This window comes from Monopterus albus, unplaced genomic scaffold (assembly GCF_001952655.1).
Source record: "Monopterus albus unplaced genomic scaffold, M_albus_1.0 scaffold3.1, whole genome shotgun sequence".
Lineage (NCBI taxonomy): Eukaryota > Metazoa > Chordata > Actinopteri > Synbranchiformes > Synbranchidae > Monopterus > Monopterus albus.
In genome coordinates this window covers 8,233,993-8,254,925 of record NW_018127883.1, presented here as the reverse complement: position 1 = coordinate 8,254,925, position 20,933 = coordinate 8,233,993, and the positions used below count along the sequence as shown (strand labels likewise).

General features: G+C 40.5%; 1 protein-coding gene across 1 annotated transcript in view; it reads right to left on the bottom strand.

Annotated features, from left to right (window-relative positions):
• Nucleotides 1-20,933, bottom strand: part of dntt (deoxynucleotidyltransferase, terminal) — a 101,401-nt gene extending 80,468 nt beyond the window's left edge. The window contains exons 1-5 of the mRNA XM_020601464.1: nt 20,740-20,933; nt 15,429-15,603; nt 12,065-12,169; nt 2,362-2,607; nt 1,178-1,212 (exon numbers count right to left, since the gene is read on the bottom strand). Coding sequence (XP_020457120.1) covers nt 1,178-1,212; nt 2,362-2,607; nt 12,065-12,169; nt 15,429-15,603; nt 20,740-20,933 — 755 coding nt within the window. The remainder of the gene's footprint in view (nt 1-1,177; nt 1,213-2,361; nt 2,608-12,064; nt 12,170-15,428; nt 15,604-20,739) is intronic.

Sequence of the window (20,933 nt, the reverse complement as noted above, 5' to 3'; positions counted from 1 at the left end):
TCTAGCGAACACCAGGCAGGGCCTCACATTCTCCACTTTCAAAACAGGCTCCCTAAAGGGGCAATCAGTGACTTCTCCTCTACAAAAGGCAACATGTTAATATGCTCAAATAAACTACAACTAGGATCGTAGACTAAATGAATTAATTAATCCACACAGTCCTCCAGTTTTAAATTCAGAAACTGATCATTTCAACAGATTACAAATCAGAATTTTTATTTTAAAATGGATCAAAAGGCAGCTAGCAGAATATATGAGAGGAGCTGCTTGTAGTGAAGAACCAGCAGATGTTCCTACATTTACATACAGTCCTACAGACAAATAAATGAACACAACAGAACATTTAACAGCTGAAAAACCGGATATTTCTGTCAGGATGGAAATCGGAACAGAAAAGAGAGTGTAGCCTGGATTTACAGAAACATGACCAAATCCTCCTGGTTCCAGTTTCTTAGATGTAATGAGTTGCAGTTTTACATGTTGAGGTTTTTGGCAACAAGACATCTGAAGACATCACCTTGAACTCTGTGAAAGTGTGGCTGTCATTATTCACAATTTTTCAGGAAATTACCAAACACACTAGTGTGCAAAAAAAGTAGATGTGTGTTGGAGGAAAATTTCATAATGAACAGATGCAGAAATTGAACTAGCAGGAATATAAAGCCCTTTGTGTTTAATAAATGGCCACATGCGTATTATTCTATCTATATCCTAAATAGATATTTATTGTCTAAGTACTAAATTTTTACTCAGCTTTCTTTTGAGCTATCGTGGTAACTAACAGAGAAACAGGCTGATTCTGTTAGATGACCGTTCTATTTTGTCTGCATTTAAAGTGATGGATTGATATTTCAAGAGAACAACACTTGTTGAAACAGCTTCATTGTCACACTTCCTAAATAGAACATGCTCTCTCACAGATGAACATTTGGCACTGCTTTAAGCTGGACTGTTTCACAGTCTGTGATGATGATGAGCTACTGTCATGGAACCAAGTGGAAGAAACCATGTGACCACAGGACAGAATGATCATCAATACAGCCATTCATTACCTAATCAGGCAATATTTTATGTGGGTTGTAACAAAACATTCAAAATGAAGAGCTGCAGGTGGGTTTGTGCCTATAATAATTTGAGAATTTAATTTTGCTAGTTTGGTACTGAAGCAAGAAGGTACCAGATATCCTGTAGCTCTTTCTGTTCAGCCACCAGCTTGAACGCAATCAAAAAGATATTAACAAGAATTGTCAGAGTAACTACAGTATCCGATGTGAACATTTATTCTAACCACTCAAAATAATAGTTTTGTATCACATCTAAAAGTAACAGTTATCACATTTCACTCATTTGAAGAAGCACATAGCACAAAATTCTACACAGTTAGTATCTTACAATTTAGTTTTCATTTGGTGTGTTTATACACTGGATTCCTCTTTCAGACAAGGTTTTATCTAACCCACATGTATGATTATTAGCTTCAAAGAAGAAACTTTTCTAAAAAAGATAAAAAAGGATTCTGATTCCCTTCCTACATAATGGTTTCAGTACCATCTCCATGCACTTGAAGAATGTGCAGGGGGCCAGAGAATAACCAAAGGGCAACCAGTTGTATTGGAACCACACACCTTGGAAAGAGAAGCACAGGAATTTCCTGTGTTTGGGGATGATGGGCACATGAAAGTACGAACCAGTCACCCGGACATACACACTCAAGCACCTGCTTTATGGTGAGCATGTGAAATGGCCTCTTCACTATGTATTTGTTGAAGAGGGACAGGTCGAGGATGGGCCCAACTTCTTGGGAACCAGGAAGTAGCGCGAGTAGAAACCCTTGTACTCCTGACTAGGCGGGACCATGGAGATTGCATTTTTTTTGTCAATAGCTCTTGCAACTCCATCGTCAGTGCAGCAGAATCTGCTGGCGATGCTACTATTGTCTCCAGCACTTTACTGAAAGCAGCATGTGTGGGAGACAAACCGCCACTCACGCACCAATGGATGGGAGACTGCAGAGGGACGATGGCAGTGCCTTTACTTCCACCGTAGTGGTGGAGAATGCTTCATTAGATGTGACAATGGGGAGAGAATGAATTGTATTCAGTGCATCCCATGGCACAGCCTGTGTGAGGGGAAAACTGTGTGGTAGGGAAACGTGTGTGCAAACAGACAGTGCAGATTCAAAGAAAGAGGAAGAAGAACTGTCAGAAAACTGCTCTTTACGGACTTGGGCGTGGCCCTGAAAAGGGCTGTTGTGTCCGGTTGTTTCTGGACGTTCACGCATGTTCCCCACCTTCTGTAATTGTTGCTGTAGCTTTCGAGGGGGGCTCAGCAGGGGGGTTTGTTCAGGTGCAGGCTGCCCACCCATCTGATAATGTCAGGCAGATCATGGAGCAGAGCCCCGAAGGCCAGAGGCTGACCGGCAGTGGGAGCGTGCTGCTGTGCTGGAGGGAGCTCGTCTCCACCGGCATCCATGTCAGCTGATGGGTCGAGGGGAGAGTCAGGGAAGCCAGCGATGGAGGGAAGCAAGCCAACGGACTCAGGCCTGTCTGCGCTGCACATGCCAAGGAACTCCAGGGGGTCATCCACCAAGAGATCATTGCCCAGCTGCTGTCATGGTCAGGATCATGCTCTCTGATGGCATCAAATGCCACAGATCGATGCTGCTTCTCCGCCGTGTGCAAGCATGTACAGAAAGGGCAAGTGGCCCAGGGGTGCCAGCTTGGCATGCGCCACACCGAGGCAGGGGTGCAGGTCGCTGGGTGTGATGAAGCCCATATCGCAGCTTGGGCAAACGATGATGGCGGTGCGGCTCTGGAGTCCAGCGTTAGATGATCTTTGCTCTTTAGCCATTGTTCATCATCGCTCTTTAGACTGCTGAAGAAAAAGAGGGAGTTGAACTCAGGTCACATTGGCTTTTGTGTCACCAGAGCAGATCTGAGCGGGGACAGCCCAGTGCAGGGCACAGGGTGGGGAAAGAAACTTTTCCAGGACTGCGCATGTGCGAGGGATAAACCCAATAACGACAGCTCTTAGAGGGTGAAGCCTATACAAAATAAAACAATGGTCTCAATGTGCAGCCAGTCGTGAGACGAGTGTGCAGGGGCCATTTACAAAGTGCAATACTGAAATGAGATCAGCCTACTATACAAATATTCAATAACTTTTACCCATTGTAGTATTACTAATGCTACTTCACACATCAATGGCCATCTGCTGGTTATACTACAACCCTTAGTTAGGAAAAATATGTTTTTTCATAACTTGGGGGAAGTTTTAATGGGGAAAATATTCAGTAACTTTACTCATATACTGTAGTGTCACCAAGATCACTTCACACATTAATGGCCATGTGCATTAATCATTTGGCTAGTGGTGCACATATCCTTGTTGTAATTATTGGAACGTAGTCACTTTGTGCTGTTGAACTGTGCAATAAAGAAACATTATGTGAAGCTCTCCGACTCGAATCAAATGCTTAATTTTACAGCTCAGCAGCAGAAAATACTCCCCCTCTTTCTCCAATGCTGGCTTAATATCTAAGGGTCAAGTTATGCTTGAAAAGAATTAATTAATTAATGCTATGTGTCATCCAACCATGTTGGAAGGCAAAAATGTTGGTAGCTGTGCTCCCATCAAAAATATGGGACCATCAGTAAGAGATTTGAGGAATAATAATTAACAATAAATAAAATACACATGGTATAGTGCTGTATTCTTTCAGTCTCTTCTTGAATGCATTCATATTATCTACTTGCTTAAATGCACAAAAATAACAGAAACACCTGTGTGGAGACTGGATAAAGAAAACTTGAGAGAGAAGATCCAACCATGTAAACTTTCGCCTGGCCAATCAATGTATGAAATGTGGCTGTCAGGCTGTTAGTTTAGATTGAACCCCACTCAACCACAATGCTGGAAAGGTGCACAGGTACACCAGTGACCACGAGGTCTCTGAACATTTAATGAGGTCCAGTTACAATGTTGGCCAGTACTACTACTACTCTTAAAGTGAATGCACCTCCTTCAAAATGCCCAGGACATTCAGTTTATCTATGTTCTCCAATGAAACCTGAAAGTTGTGCATTGTTGTTTTCCACTTTGTTTTTCGCAGTATCAATTTTCATAGTTTTAGATGCTTGGAAGAAACTTAATTTAAAAAAAAAAATGTTTTTCTTTGGATTATATCTGGCAAAGTGTTTAACAGTGACAGAGGTTAGAAGTCATTGTGTGTTGTGTAATTTCATGTAACTTGATATGTTCATCTTCTGCAGCCAGAGAAGACAGTGTTTGATTCTCACTGGGCTCGACACTACAAGTAACCTCTCAACAAAGCTGTCTGGTAGAGGAACTGCAAAGCTTCTAACTGCAAGTCCCTACAGAGGACAGTGAATACAGCAGAAAAAATCATCGATGTGCATCTGCTATCACTACAGGACATTTTCCAGACACAAGGTGCCTACAAAGCCACTAACATCATGTGTGACCCCTCCCACTACTTCTTCATGCTCCTGCCAACTAATACTACCTACTACTCACACCACAGATCAATAAACCCCTAGTGTACAAAAGTAGTACCATATGTGTACACCCTCGGATTCTGTAAAAATCAGCAACTCATCTTTCAGTTTGCACATTAAAATGCATTGTCACTTTATTACATTGTCATTTTATACTATTTATTTTAACTATTTTTTGTCTTGTGCTTAACCTAATGTCTTGTTTTTTAGTTATTTTATTATCTGTTTGAGTGTGTGTTTGTAAGTATGTATTACATCGTGGGCCTAGAGGAACAACATTTCAGTCCACTTTATGTCTGTACATATTGTGAAAGGACAGTAAAGCTTGTTGAATCTTAAATCTTGAACAATAATAACAAAATACTTAGTGAAGGTTTAAGAAAACAGACAACAGAGAACCCTTAAATAGCATAAGGATGTTAGAATCTAGTCTGTAATCGCTCATGACATGTGCTTCACTGTTTCATATTATACTAAATCTAGTATGTTGCTTCTCCTTCCTGTATGTAATGCATGAATCACTTATGTTTAATAATAATAGAAAGTCATATAAGTGAAATGTCAGCTGAAAAACCAGTCCACCATGGAACAGTGCCTGAAAGTCACTAAAGGGACTAAAGCTAAATTCTAATTCTAAACCCAGGTAATCCAGGTCCCATGGACATGATGCAGGCTAATGTGAACAGAGCTCAGGACAGGCTCGGCCATATTTATGCCTTTTTTCCCCCCAGCCAAGCCATGATGTGAGGTCACTGCACCACCAGTAGTCCTGTACAGACATGTCGCTTCAGGTCAGTGAGCAGCAGACTTTACTTCACCCAGGAGAAGCACTGACCCGTTCACTGCAGCACATGGAAAGGGAACGACCCCTTAAACCCAAACACATGCGCACGCAAGTGCTAGCATGCACACACACAGCTGGGTTCTCCTCAAGGCATGTAATAAATAGGAGAAGCAGGCATGTAATTGGATAGGTGACAGGGCAGACTTCTGTTTAGTGTGCAGGGAGTACTACAAGAAATTTGTGTGGATGTGTTTGGACTCTAATTTCATCAACCCTATTTTCTGCCAAACACAGCAGGCAGGTGTATTCAACAAAAGAAGCTCTAATAGACCCATGGAAGACAAAGTTAGCACTAAGCTAGTGAACCAAGTGCAGAGTTTATCAGTTAAAAAGAGATCAGATCAGAGATACAAGGAGAGTGATCATGTGTGAGATGGCCAGATGTGTAAATAGGCAACTCTTTGTTAATACAGCCACCATATCAGTTGTGTCAATGCTGTGCTCACAGCTTGTTTTAAAAAAATAATAACAGAATTTTCCAAAATCATGGTGTTGTTCTTCAAATCTGAAGTTACTTTATTAATACTAGAGGAGCTGACTTGACCTAGTTAGTGTTTCTTGTTGATTATTGTCTCAAGACAGCAGCTGAAATGATCAAAGTAGAATACCCATATATATCACCACATTATCTTGCCTATGGAAAAATATAATGTTAAAACCTCACCCACTCACACCCTGTGCAGTCAGTCTAACAACAGTCATGCTGTCTTAGCAGCTGCATGGATTTAGTACTGGAGGCTTGAAAACCCATCCTGCATAAGTGCTCAACTAATAATAAATGAGAAGTTAAGGCTGGTAGAGAAACTGGGTGTGCAGGGACGTTGATATAGCGCACCGATTTACCCCCCACTGCCGGACATCACGGACATGCCTGTGAGTCATGTTCGCACAGCATCCCGCCTCACTGCATGACCAAAGGAAATCATGAAAGGAGGTCAGAGAATCCACTGAGAAGAGTTTTAACACTATTAACTCTAATTCTAGATTTATTTTTGAATTTGAAGGTTTATATCAAATGAAGGCTGAATGATGAGTGTGTGTATCTTCCAGTGAAAGCTGAAGACATTGTAATTCAAAATCTATCAACACATTTAGTTATTGCAAGAGTACTGCAATAAAACTTTCATACATCTTTTCAAAATTTGACCCATTTTTGATCAATAAAGCTTTTTTGTTTGTTAGGGAGTCCATTTGATGCATTAAAAGTTCAGCACTCCCATCCCCCCCTCTACCCTTCTCCTCATCAGTGCTGCTTCTACTCAGTATCATGGAGGCCTTGTGCTAATCTATATGGGTGTGTGTTGTCACTAAAGAAAAGACATTTGATGTTGCACGTCAATCAGCCAAGACACAATTTTTTGTCACCATACATCAGGCTTATGGGGAAATTCTGACAGCACAAGACTCCAGGCTAATCAGATAAAAAAGAAAAGGTGTAAGTCTGATGTGTAAAAAGACAGTATGGATTTCTCTGTTAGAGCAAAAGTAAGAAAGCATAAGAGTGAGGGAGATCACAGTAAAAAGAAAAAAAAAGAAAAATAAACATAACAAAAAGTCTGGGGCAAGTGGTACAGGGGAGAAACAGCAAGAGGCAAAGATGGTAAGGAAGAAAGAGGGAGCAGGAATAAAAAAAAGTGCATGAAGGGCTGCTTGCTGCCTGTGACTGACACCTCACTGGAGTATTGTTGTTGAGCTGGTTCTCATCCTCTCCTCCTAATCCTGACACCTCTCCACACCACCTACAGTACTCCCTCCTCCTTCACCAGGATGCTCTGCTGGCCCCAGGTGCATCTCTTCTCCCCTCCATCCTAAAATCAGTGCTGTTTATTTTCTCCAACACTTTGTGTCTGTCTAATAAATCCCTGCTACTCATACAGTTGTATGTTCAAACAGCATCATTTAAAGCCCCTGGGTATTGAATATTTGCCTCACTACATGGTATCTTTGTAAAATAAACTGGTCTAGTTGATCAAATAAATTGTTTCTGATGGTGGTGAAAATGGGTCACTTTGATATATTCATAGCTTGTCCTTGGGTATTACTACTAAAACAAGATATACATTATATCTGAAAATGCTGTTTGTTCATGCAAATACACACACAGAAGCAGATGCTGTACAGTCCCATTGCTCCCAGAGTGTATCTCATCATCTGTGGCAGTAGCTGACATTTTGGGAAACATGCTTATTCAGTTTCTTACTGAGAATTAAACAATAAGATTGATATCATTCTCACATGTCTCCACATAAATTATAAAGCTGGAGCCAGGAGGCAATTAACTTAGCATAAAGACTAAAAGAAAAGGGAAATGGGTACTCTGTGCAAATTTAAAAGAATGTGATTATGAGAACATCTAAAGCATAAATATTGTATCTTGTTAAATAGAAATGTTAAAACAATATCTTATGGTTTTACTGAGAGCTGTGCACTTTAACTGTTTGTTGATGAACACCAACCAGTGCGGCCAATGAGCCAATGAGCTACTGAGTGAGCGGTAGAGGTAAGCTAACCTTTTTACTCTCGGTGCTTAAGGCAGAGACTTAAAAGTGGTAACAGTCTTTTTATGTAATTCTTGGCAAGACAGGACACCATTCTCTACCCCTAAGCTACAGTAATTTTAACTTGATCTAATGTGTTTAAGCTGCTTATAGAGTACAGTAACTCTTACCGTCACCCAAGTAAAGAAAAAATACTCAGCGGTTTGACCTAGCCTTAATTGTATGCTGTATTTGTTCAAGTTAACTTGATAAGCAGCTTCATCTGAGTGCCAGGTCTGCTCAGTAGTCCAACCACCATCACTGCAAAATTCCACCAATCTCACCAACAAGCGACCACTCAGCAATTCCTCTGAATGAATTAAGCCCCTTGGTCTGTAATACCAAATCACCAAACACAAAGTGCTGCTACCAGCAGCAGAATGCTCAGAAGCTCAACCAACCAAGTTAATATCTATTTGTCACTCTCTGATACCTCATCTTAACAAGTAATACACCACATACCTCTGTTAAAAGTATCATGAGTGAACACTGCAAGTTCTGCATTTACCTGTCTCACCTTTCTTTTAAGAAGTACATATCACTTCTAAGTCCTTTGACAGCAGAAGCTTCATCTATTCCCAAGCTCATCTTATCCCTTGGTATATTGTATGTCCATGTTGTGTCTTTCAGCCACAAGAGCATATCTGCAGCTGTCCTTCCCCTACCATTGACACTGTAGCTTCCAGTGAAATGCTCTCCCTACTCAATTGCCAACTTCCACACCCGATCCTGACTTTTTGCTTAATTGTACAGTGGTTTTTATTGATGCAGTCTAAAAACTAGGTTACTACCATTATGGATTTCCAGTTCAAGTTAGCCCAAATGGGGTAAGCTGTCTTTCCAGGCTGTCACTTGATGTTTCCCTAGTTGTCAGCTGCCTCATTTAGAGCAGTCATTCACATATTCCTATAGGAGATTTTTATGGGAAATGGTATTTGTTAAAAGGCACCAAAAACAGAAATATTAGTTTAAAACAATTCTGCACTGTTTCTTGTTTTGTAAAAGAACAAAACAGAGTAGCTGCTTTAGCCTCTTGTCAACACTGTTGGAGAAATTGCATTACTAGCAGCTATGTTTTTTGTTAAAAGCTGTTTTATGAGTACTGGGGAATAATGTATTTTCAGGTAAATAAAATACAATTTTCTTGGTAATACATCATTTATCATGAAAGAACTGATCATTCTTCTTACAAGCAGTTGTCTTAGACAGTTTAAGGTGCTTTGTTGTGGAAGTTATGCAGATATGTATTCATTCTGTGGTCTGCATTCATGACATAAAACATTACCTCAAGGATCATAAAAGTCCTCCAGTTTGAAATTATATTGTAGAAGCTTTAAAGCAACTGGAATTTGTATATAAAATAAAGTTAATTTCAGTTTTCAGTTCAGGCATCCAGATTCTAAAAGTCAAGAGCAAATGCTGTATTGGCAGGGGTTTTCTTATTGCAAATAATATATAAAAACTGTCACACAAATAATGAAAAAATGTCACTTGAAGACAAATTCGTATGACTGGGGTTGCTAGGTGACAGTAGTGGCACTGGACAACCATGCCACACAGAAGCATGTACCAAAATACTGCTTTCCATATACTGGATTAAACTACTGCATGTCTGAACCATGAAAGCTTGAAATGAGTGAGAGAATAATATAGCTCAACATGGCATCGCAACCATTAACTGACACAATATTGTCTTTCAAGGTGTGAGTTTTGTTGTGAATGTTTTCATTACTGCCTTTAGACAAGCTTCTTCTTTCCTTTTCCTTTCATTAATGAGTGAGAAATGGAAGATTGTTATTCTGAAGTTCAGGCATCATCACCTCAGATGATACCTTGCCTTCTAAATGTCTATTCCCTAGTCACAAGCAGTTCATGAACAATAAATTCATTCCAACTGTGTGGTTCTTGCTAGTGAATGAACTTTTCAAGCATGTTATTTACAGTAACTATAAAGGAGCAGCAGTAATTCATATCTGGCTACTTCCAAAACTGTAACATACATAACTTGGTCTGATAGTAATAAACTATCTCTGAATTTGGATAAAACTAAATTTATGGTATTTGGGACAAATGTGTCTGCCAGAGTTTCATTATAAGCATGAAAGCACACGTGGACGAATGTCAGTGTATGTGTGTGTATCTATTATGTACATTTACTGTCACTGGGAACTGAAAAGTCATTATGAAACACATGCTTCAGAGACCCTCAGTAAGCTGTGTTTAATAGGTCTTACAGAAACTCATCAGTGGGTCTCCACACTCCCACGCAAACACAGATACTAGGTCTGTCAATCACTTCACAGTGATACTGCACATCTAAGCCCTCCAATTTCATATTCTCTGCCAAATATTGCATCAAGACAGATGGATCAGAAAGACTCAGCGGAAATGAATAAAATGGACCAACACTGACAGTGGTGTACATATACACTGTTTTTTTTCTCTGACCAAGCTAGAGCTCCACTAGCGTGGAGCTAGAGCATCCTGACTCTCCACTCACTGTTCTAGGGGACTTTAACAGAGCAAATCTCACCCACGAACTGCCCAAATACAGATAGCACGTTACCTGTCCAAACAGGGACAAAAATACACTAGACCACTGCTACACAACTATAAAAGATGCCTATCACTCTGTCCCCCATGCAGCCCTCGGATGCTCTGATCACTGTATGGTCCATCCTATTCCAACCTATAGGCAGAAGCTTAAAGCTGTGAGGCCTGTGGTCAAAACAGTGAAGAGTTGGACTGAAGAGGCTAAGTCAGAGGTACAGACCGGCTTTGACTGCACAAACTGGAGTGTATTTGAGACTGAAGCTACAGACCTGGACAAACTCACTGACTCTGTGACATCTTATATCAGATTTTGTAAGGATGTGTGCGTGCCCAAAAAAGTCCTTCTGCACATAGAACAACAAGCCCTGGTTTACAGCAAGACTCAAGCAGCTTCGTCGTGCCAAGAGGAGGCCTACAGAAGTGGGGACAGGACTCTGTACAGCCAGGCCAGAAACACACTGAGAAGGGAGATCAGAGCAGCAAAGAGGAGCTACTCTGAAAAGATGAAAGCTCAGGTTTCAGCCAGCGACCCCTGGTCTGTGTGAGGGAGCCTGAAAACCATCACTGGCTATAGAACCCACCCCCACCCCCACCCCCCGCTTGTTAATACTGCTTATTTTGTTATATTACACAGCCTTATATGGGTTTACTGTTTACTTGCCCCTTGCATGGAAATATGTACATACACATTGAGAGCTGATGTACCAGATTCAAAATTCTCATGTGTCCGACATACCTGGTCAGTAAAGCAGATTCTGGTTCTGATTCTGATTCTGATTGTACCATTAAGCCACAGTGATTCTATTAAACTTATAAGTTTTCATTATAGGTTAATCTGTAAATTATTTCATGACTCATTTTGCTCTAGACTTATAGTTTAGCCTATAATATGTCAGAAAATATTGAAAAAGTCTGCCATAATTAAACAAAGCCCTGTGTGATATATTCAAATGGCTTGCATTTCCTAATAGTTCAAAACCCAAACAGTTAACAATGATTAAAGAAAAGAAAAGGAAAAAACACTGACAGTTATGAAGCTAGAAAATGCCATTAATGAGTAATCATCAATTAAATCACCCAATGCTTTCCTTACAATATGGTGGTTTGCACGGTGGTTTATTGTTTGTTTGGTTAATATGCCGACTGCATGTGACATTGATTTGTTCCTATTAACTGGTTTTAAACTGTATACCTGCAGTCAGCAAATTAATCACTTCCCCATTCCATGCAGAAACCTGAGTGCTCCTATCAACCACCTCAACTTCCCCACACAGGGACAGATCCATTACTGTTTGTGAGGAGTGTCACGTCCATTGCCCATCTTGGCGTAGCACACGCCTCAGGGCGTGTCCATGCCTGCTCCCGTGCCAGGGATCATGGGTATGTCAGCTGCTGCACCTCCAACGTGCTGCAGCTGCAGATGCTACTCATTTGCAGGTTAATGTATTTTGGGGAGACTTGTGTCAGCATGCTGGTGAGGGCAGCAAAGCCAGTCATCCAATTAGAGCAGAACAGATTATGGAGCCATTATAAAGTCAGAGCAACAGCCTCTTTCAAATAAACATGCAAAAGTTCAGTTGTGTCCAGAGTGAGGTGAGATAACAGTTTCTTACTGTGAAAATTTGGTTTTTGTTTTCTGTGGTTGTCCGTCTCTGGCAGGCATATTGAGAAACTGTGGCCACAGGTGTGGGTGTAGAACCTTCTGTGGGCAAAGTGTCCTGTGTACAAAAATAACCAGAAACTCATCATCATTGCACACATACAGCACACAGTCATATATCATGCTAATTTCTGAACCCTGGCAAACTGTTGACAAGCTAGATGTGTAAATGTGTGTGTATTCCTCACTAGCACAGAACCAATAGTTCAAACTGAATTACATAAAAATGCAGCCATATCCTTAGAGAAGTTATTTTTATGACTGTGTGTCTCCAGGGCAACAGGCTAATGACACTCATCTCACAGTCTGGTAGCATCCAAATCCATTACACTACCTAACCCATGGCATTATAAATCTGCTTGCCATCATCCAATTTGCTTCCTGTAAATTGCCTTTTCATTCTACAAAGAAACAGCTCCCCATTTGTAAAATTTGTGTCAAAAGGATTACCAATGTAATATTAATATTCTTGCAGACAATTATACATCACAAAAGGGAATTTAGTGTCCATAAAATTATCCATGGTTTGGGTGTAAGACTGATACTGAGAGAGGAGGAAGAGGTAAATGGAGAGATTGTCACCACAGTGTTGACTGGGATGGATGCTGCAGAAGGAAAAGGGGTGTCTCAAAAAAAAAGAAAAATTAAAAGTAACTTTCACACTGCTGGGTTGAATCAATCAGTAAGAGATTCAAAAATGTTCATCATTTATTCTCTGCCAGGAGCCTTTCCTGTTCTCAAAAAAAAAAAAGAATAACTGAATATATTTCACAGCACAATTTTTCTGCCAGTCAAAAGTAAAACTGCCTTAGAAACTTCCCAACTGCACACTTTTTAGACAACAGTGGGGTTCTCCACTGCTTTTCCACCTCAGCTTCAGTTTGTTTAATCCAACATGGGATTGAGGCAGACACAAAGGCAGACAAATGTCTGTGCATCAGCATGTAGAGCTGGGGCTTCCCATCAGGTAGTGATCTTCCCTCTGACACCAAAGCTCCGAAGCTTGCTTCAAACTCAGAAGGGTATTTTTCTGAAGCACTGTGCCAGACTTTGCTTCAAATCAGGAAAAACCACATGGCTGATGACGTTCGAACCACTTCTCTGCTTCATTCAGATTGAATCAGCTGACTGGTTTGGTTCGATAGGCGGACCCTTGAAACATTGGCGCAATACAGATGTATTTAGGATGTATGAAACTGTGTTCTGTGTCTTACCTCTTGTCAACACATTTTGGATTGCCTTGCTATGGAGCTATTAAGGAAACAGTCACAAGTGTTGGAACATTTTGAATTGGTGCCACCGAATAAGGTAGCATTGATTACATCCACAGCCTCATTGAACCCTTTAAATATTTGGACTGTCCAGTGTGTAATTTGGGATGAATAATTTTAAATCCATTTTATATTTCTGGGAATTCTTGGGGAAGAATGATTACTTAGGTAGTCAACATTTAATTTCAGATACTTTATAAGGCAAAAAAGAAAAACAGACACATGTAAAGTTTCAGCTTTATTTAAGTAATTTCTACATTACAACAAAACTGACAGTGCACACACAAGGTGCATCAGCGTCACCTTTGTAAGGCTGTACAACAACCACTGTGCCAGCAGATGTCACCCACGTGCTCAATGAATGAAGCTTTGAGTAGTGAACCAATTTTCGATACAATGGTCCAAAAGGTTCAAAGCTTCATGGGGCCTCGTATGACCATCACTACCATCAGGGCTCAGTTATTATATATGGCCTATACCTCTGTGGAAGTTAAAGCTCTCAGACCAAACTCAGAGACAGCTCATCCCCTTCTGGTCTCCTCGCTAGTATTCTCTTCACCTTTACTGAATGGCTGAGACGTAACTAAACAAATGTGTGCAGTCTTCATGCTGCAGCTTAATTTCTCCACATGCCATCTGCTGAGATGAAGAGGTACAGTTAGCACTACAGGACCTAGGCCACTCTCCTCTACATCTCAGAGATACACAGATGGAGGAGTGCACCCAGGTGGATTAATAAAATCCTCTCGGGCTTACAAGCAGGACAAAGGCCACTGATGTTCTTCTGTACCCACGTGTCTACACACTAACCCACAGCCATACTCCTCAGACGACCAGCCTGCTTGTCGCCTAGCGCAAGAGTGAAGGTAGACATATTGTGTGTTCACAAGCTAGGTCCAAACTCTAAATGACAAGCAATCCTTTCTATTTTTGTTCCATTCATGCAGCATATTCTTACATCTTGCCACCTCTTTACTTAAACAGGCTAAACAGCTTCTCTGTAAACTGTGAAGTAATGGAAAGTATTACATTTCAATGGGTTTAATACTTAAAATTCCTCCCTGGCTTCCTGTAGAATATTTATTCTAGTGAAACACATTATATTTTCAGGCTATCAAGAGGAGCTGTAGGCAAATGTGCCCAAGAAGTAACCTGTTTGGGGACTATTTCATCTCCTCATGGTAGCTTCTTAAATAGATTTATCACTCATAAAAAAAACTCCTGCACGTGCCACACATATATAAATGCCTCCGCACGATACCTCAATGGCTCCAGAGAGGAAATGCATTACAAAACAAGCAGAGGAGTGGGCTTGTGGTTACTTGGGGAGATGGGTCAATAAATGTCAGCATGGCGTCATTAGCCTTGTCACTTAATGATGCAGCAAACTAAAAGCGCACCAGTGATGTTCCACACTCACGTGGCTGTGTGGAAACAGTGCTAGAGCAGACAAGAGCATTCTGTGGGTATATTACATGAAGGCACAAACACAGTAAATGTCCTCATGACTGTTAATGCTGTCACAGGCTGTTAGGAGAAAAAGTACATGGAGCCTGGCAAATGTTACTTCAGGAGTTGAGTGTTTTTCCCTCTCTGCCATGGGAGGAAAAAAGAGACAACGCATTTCTTTATTTTGGATCTATATGTTGCCAAGCCTTTGTAGCGCCAGCCACAGGGGAAAATATGTGTGTGTCTGTGTGTATGTCTTGCAGTTAGTGGGTCGCTCTGGACCCTGATGTCCAGCGGATAGGTTGATTTCACACTCCCACACAATATGGGAGATGTTTCTGTTGCTCAGCTAGGTGGAGTGTGGTAATATGAACTGAGAGAGAAGTGTATCCTCCCTGTCACAAGGTTGACATTATAGATTTGTAGGGAGAGGGAAAAGCTTACTACATACCTAAATGGAGTATATCTGGATAAAAAGTGTTAAATTATGTTTCCTCAAATCATCAAACAGTGTACTTCTATTTGATACACTCTATAAAAAGTTTCCTGTTTGGCGCTTACCCTACATCTATCTAGACATTTGTGACACACACAAACCTGAATAAGGTGCCTGGTCTCCACAGCAACAGGTCTCCCCTCTCTCATGCTGTCAGTGAACCAGCTGATGTCTAGCACATGCATGTTGGGTAGGTTCTTCAGAGCACACTCCTTTAGCCACGTCCACAGTGACGAAGCCTGGCAGTCCTCTGACACAACATGAGTGACCACATCGCTATAGAGGAAGACAAAAAAAAAAACTGTAATAATGGTTGGTTCTGTTTATAGTTTTATGGTTTTATTTCCTTTTAAAGCTCAGTGACACTGGTGAGCACTCTTAGCCTAAAACTGGCAATAAGCTTAAACTATTAGCAAACTGTTGCTAAAGTCCCTGAGAACTTGGTTTTAAGTATTCACGTTTCTTTAAAATGATCAGTAAGGAACAATATCCATAACAGCTTTGATTTAAAAAAAATTCTTATGTAATATTAAAAGATTAACACCAAAAAGATTTTTTTTTCCACTGGGAAAGTGTGGTAAATGGTCTTATAATTGTATGGTACATTTCTATGTATTGCAGCACACTCAAACTGCATTCATACTGTACTACTTGGCAATTCATCCATTCACACTCAGACTCTGGTGACATCCTTGGGAGTTCACCATCTTAGTCAAAGACATTTCGACATGTGGACTCGAGAAGCCACAGCTCAAAGCGCTAACCTTTCGGTTAGGAGACTACCTGCTCTACCTCCTGAGTCACAGCCACCCATGTGAGTATGGTTTGATCAGGACTGACCAACAGCAGCCATTTGATTTTGATCAAGATGTTGCTTACCTTTGATAATTACAGTAAGGCCATTCCAGTTCAGTGAGAAGAGCACAGACAAAACCCAGTGATAGAGAACTCTCTTATGTGAAAGAAACAAAGCTGAACCAGCAGGCTGAAGTTTTTATGTTCATGTACAACCAAATGGCTCATAAGATTTCATAAGAAAGATTTCAGCCCTAAAGTAATTAAGTTTCTCTTAATGCAGAACATAAGCAGACAAAAGCCTTACTACATTCATGGATTAGCAGGGATCCCAGGCTGCCTTAATTGTCTAACTGATTTTTTTAACTACTTGATTTGACAAAACAAGCTGTCCTGTTTTGTCTGGGCATCTTTTAGAGAGGTTCAAGTGAAGCTTTTGAAATGCAGCTCAGATCTCAGCATCTTGTTCTCACTTGTGCTATTTGCAGATCAACACTGGGTGAACAACAATCAGCACAGACCCTCAGTGCCTCCCTCCACTAAATGCATTCAACCAGTGCCTCCACAGCTCTGCAGAGACTTTTTCAATGGGCTTTTTTTATCATGGCTTCTTCTCCCTCTGCTTCTTGCCACAGATTTTAACTACCATACCCAATCAGAGCGCCCAGCCGTGTGTAATTATCCTGAGCACGCGCCTCCTGTCCGTCTCTCCTAAATAAATCGGTGGAAAGAGTCCTTAAGGGAGGTCCCAGCAGAGCTCAGGCTGAGGCCTAATTGGCCAAATCACTGGCGACACTAATCCTCTATCTGCTCAGCAGTCCAGCCATCGATGGGCTGCGTTTGAAAATAATCCTTCCCAGTACAAAGACATGAACCAGTAAGGGCCTCTAACTATAGGACACAGCTATTATTTCCAAAAGCTTAAATTCACTTGCTGTGAACAGTTGTCTTACCGCAGTAATAGAGTTTTGGCTTTCAGCTTGATTTGCCTTGAAATTCACAAGATGGTGGAATTGGAAGATTGAAGATCATAGAAAAACAAAAAACAGTCTCTCCTCATGGCATGTTTATCTTGATATAACCTAGTCCCTGCATTTGGATTCTAACTTAATGCATAGCAGCCCAGAATGTAAAACAGCAGATTGACATGCAAATTAGAGAGAATGCAGGCCCAACAGCAGAATGTGCTTCCCAGAATCAGTGGGACTCCAAGCCCAGACACAAGGACTAGTTAAAGTCAGTGGGCTTTGATATGGAGAACTCTCTTGAGTCATCTCTCTGCCCTGTTCCTGGCAACAGCTCCCCTCTCATGCTTTCCAAAAGAGAAAACCATCAGGCAGATTAAAGACCCAAGAATGTCTATAACAGATTTTTACAGCAAGGTTTCAGCTGCTCCCATGAGACATCTTCACTGAGATACATATGATCGCTGTTACTACTTAGATAAAATTAGACATAATAAATAAATATATAAATTCATTGACCTCAAATTTTAAATTGAATCAGGAAATGCTCCCGTGCCCAATGTCCAAACACAGCATTCCTAGGCACAACAAGTCTGCTCCTGTGTGCTCTGCTTCAAGGTTAAAAGATAATGTTGACTCTGAGAAGGGTACCTTGACACCAGTTATTTTTGTATTAATCTTGTGTAAGAATTATGTCTGAATGGATGTTTTAGTTGCACATCACGCATACAACATACACACACACATGGAATTCTTCATTTTGTTATGTCCAGCTGCTCCAAGCATGCGGAGCTCTAGATAAGAAAAGGAGACATCGGACTGTCTCCAGCTCCTGATGTTTTTACAGCTGTCTGTGTAAGGGGCCAGCCCAAAACTGATAAATGTATTAGGCTCTGTGTTTCCGGGTGCTTTTTTCCCTGCTCTCTTCTCCAGCAGCTTGTCTGAAGGAGGGAGCCGAACAACCCGGATTGTGTTCTGTAACCTTTATTTATATATATTTTTTTATAAACCAGCACTAAAATCAAGAAAGACGAACTCCTTCCTTACTCAGATTTGTCCAGTAAAAGAACTGGGGTATAACACTGTGCAGAACCACACCTAGCCTCCTAGCACATTATCATGCACATAGCCTAAGGCATATTTAAGATTCTTTTGCACAGTCTTCATTTTAAAACAAGTCAGCTGGGGAAAAAGTGCTGTCAAACTGTCATTAAGTTAATGTTAGGTTAATTAGCTATCTAGCTGTATTTCAGCCAACAAGAAGAGTATAAACCCAGAAGTCGTGTTGGTAGAACCAAAAGCCTGAAGCAAAAAGGATGAAGCTGGTTTTAGCTCCCATGCTGCACAGGCAGTGAACCAGCTTTAATCTCAAATGTGTCCCAACTCTTGCCACTTTGAAATCTATCATGAAAACTCAGTTGTTTTCCTGTGCCTTTGATTGATTCTTTTTTCTGCTGCACCTTTGCTTCCTCTGTTGCATTAGTGGCAACAAATTATCACTGCAAAGTAACTGCTCTTTAACTGTTTCTATTATCTTTGTCTATTTGTATTTTATTTTATTTTTATGTATTTTCATTCATTTGATCCATTTTACCTAATTTTATTTAGGCTTTAGGCTCAGTTTTTATAGCCTATTGTTTTTAATGCTATTCTAATGCTCTTCTTTTGTTGTGTAAATCACTCTGAATTGCCACTGTATTTGAAATGTGTTACATAAATAATGCTACCTTGCCTTGCCTAAAAATGAGAAGTCTATCTTTGTCTATCACTGTCTGAAATGTAAAACCTCCATTACCTTTCCAAAATATGTTGTGTGAAAACTGAAAGCTTCACATTAACAGACAATGGTGACATCAACAGCCCCCAGGTTTCAACTTCAGAGGGATGAGCATATTTTAAATTGTGGTGTGATGTCAAACATCAATGTGTATGTGTGTATGTTTGTGTGTTTCTCGCCATTCGTGAAAGAGCATTTATTGCACCTCATCAATCAGCTGGGACAATCATGTTGATACCCGGATCCACATGCATCCGACTTGAAATGACGAAGAGGGGAGGCTAGTGTTTGTGTGTGACCGTTTGTGTATTAGTACTTACCTCTTATACAGAGAGGAAAGCATGCAATAAATGTGAGCATATGCTCAAGGGAGAGTGCCTATAACTTGTAAGACAAGATATGGGAGGTGTTGCTACAGTATCAGCTGCAGCTGATATCAGTTTTTTCAGCTTGCAGAATTAATGTCAGTTTGAGGCAGGCACACTCTACTTCCTGTTGTTGGTTTCAAACAATTGTATCAAGCCAAGTGTAACCGTAGGAACGCTCAAGCTGTGTTTCTGGGAATGCTGCCACGGCCAAGCTGGCACTCTGCTGGCAGAGCACACTTTAACACACATTTAAGCAGTTACACATACACCCATGTTAGTTCTACTATACATAAGAGGACCATTTATTTACAACATAGGGAGCACCTAAACCAAATGCAAATTTTAACAATCTTTTGAAAAGACACCTGCTCACCAGAGGAGATCAGAGTCTCAGTTTAAGCTGCCCAGTCCCAATAACAAGAAGTTGACATTTAAAAAAGTTTTTAAGTTGATGTCACAACAGTGGCATCAACTGTATGATTAACCTCAAAAGAACCTGACTCTCAAACACTGATGTCAAGCAGAGGCCCTCTGTGCTGATTTCACTGGCAGGGAATTAAAAGTATAATATAATATAATATAAATACTTTCAATTAAAGACAGAAAACATGAAGAAAGCATGCTGCTTCCATAATTACCACACAATGGATGATTCATAATGGGGAGGAACAATCTCACAAAAGCCTCTCTCCTTAAGTTCAACTTCATAAAAAAAAACTTTCACCAACTCATTAAAAAAGTAAATAGCTCTGTTACTTTCTTCAGGTGTTTTGCATGTCAATCTGCTGTTTTACATTCTGTGCTGCTATGCATTAAGTTAGAGTCCAAATTTCTACCCCTTCCTAAATGTATTAATGTAGGAGCTGTGAGGAGTAAAATCCACTAAGGTGTAGCAGAGGCAGGATAGATGCCCTAACTCTTCTTAATTAACTATTCACAAGACAATATTTGTTCTCTACTTAGCTAATTGGACCTTAACTTCTTATAAAAAAATTGAAGTTTATATGAAAATGGCACAAATTAACTTAATTTCTCACTGAGAACTGATCTTTTCAGTAATGTCCTAACAGTTTTGCTTTTAATAAAAACCATTTAATGGCTTGATTTGTCTCTACCATAAAAAGGTTCAACTGTTAAAACTAAATCACAAATCTGTGTGCAGATAATCATTATATTATTTAAATCATGCTTCTACAGATTGTAAATTAATGCGTATTTAAGCATGAAAATGAGTCTTCATTTTGCATTTAGTGGCCTGGATGATGACAGTACAACCATGCTCAAACAGGCCTTTAATTAGCCCCCCGACCTTCCATTTCACCAGGATTATAATAAAGGCCTTGAAAGGTCTAACCATACTGGCTGGTACCTGTACACAATAAACAAAACAAACAAAAAAAATAGTCCAAGTCCTCCTACATTCCATAAATATATTCTCCTGAGCTAAACATTTAGGTGTCAGGCCCTGCTCAGTCAGAGAACAACAAAATAGCAAGCTTTTTCCAACCTGAGGATGTTGTCCACAATAAAGCCCTTTGACCTCGCCAGCTGGGTCAGAAAACTTCTCCTACTGCTGCCCATTTTCCTCTCTACCAGGTACAGCCTGACATCCTCAAACATCACCCCTTCACGCCTGGGAACACTGGCTTCCACTGGTCTTGATCTTTTCCTCACACGAGGCACAATGCGAGCCTGGGACAT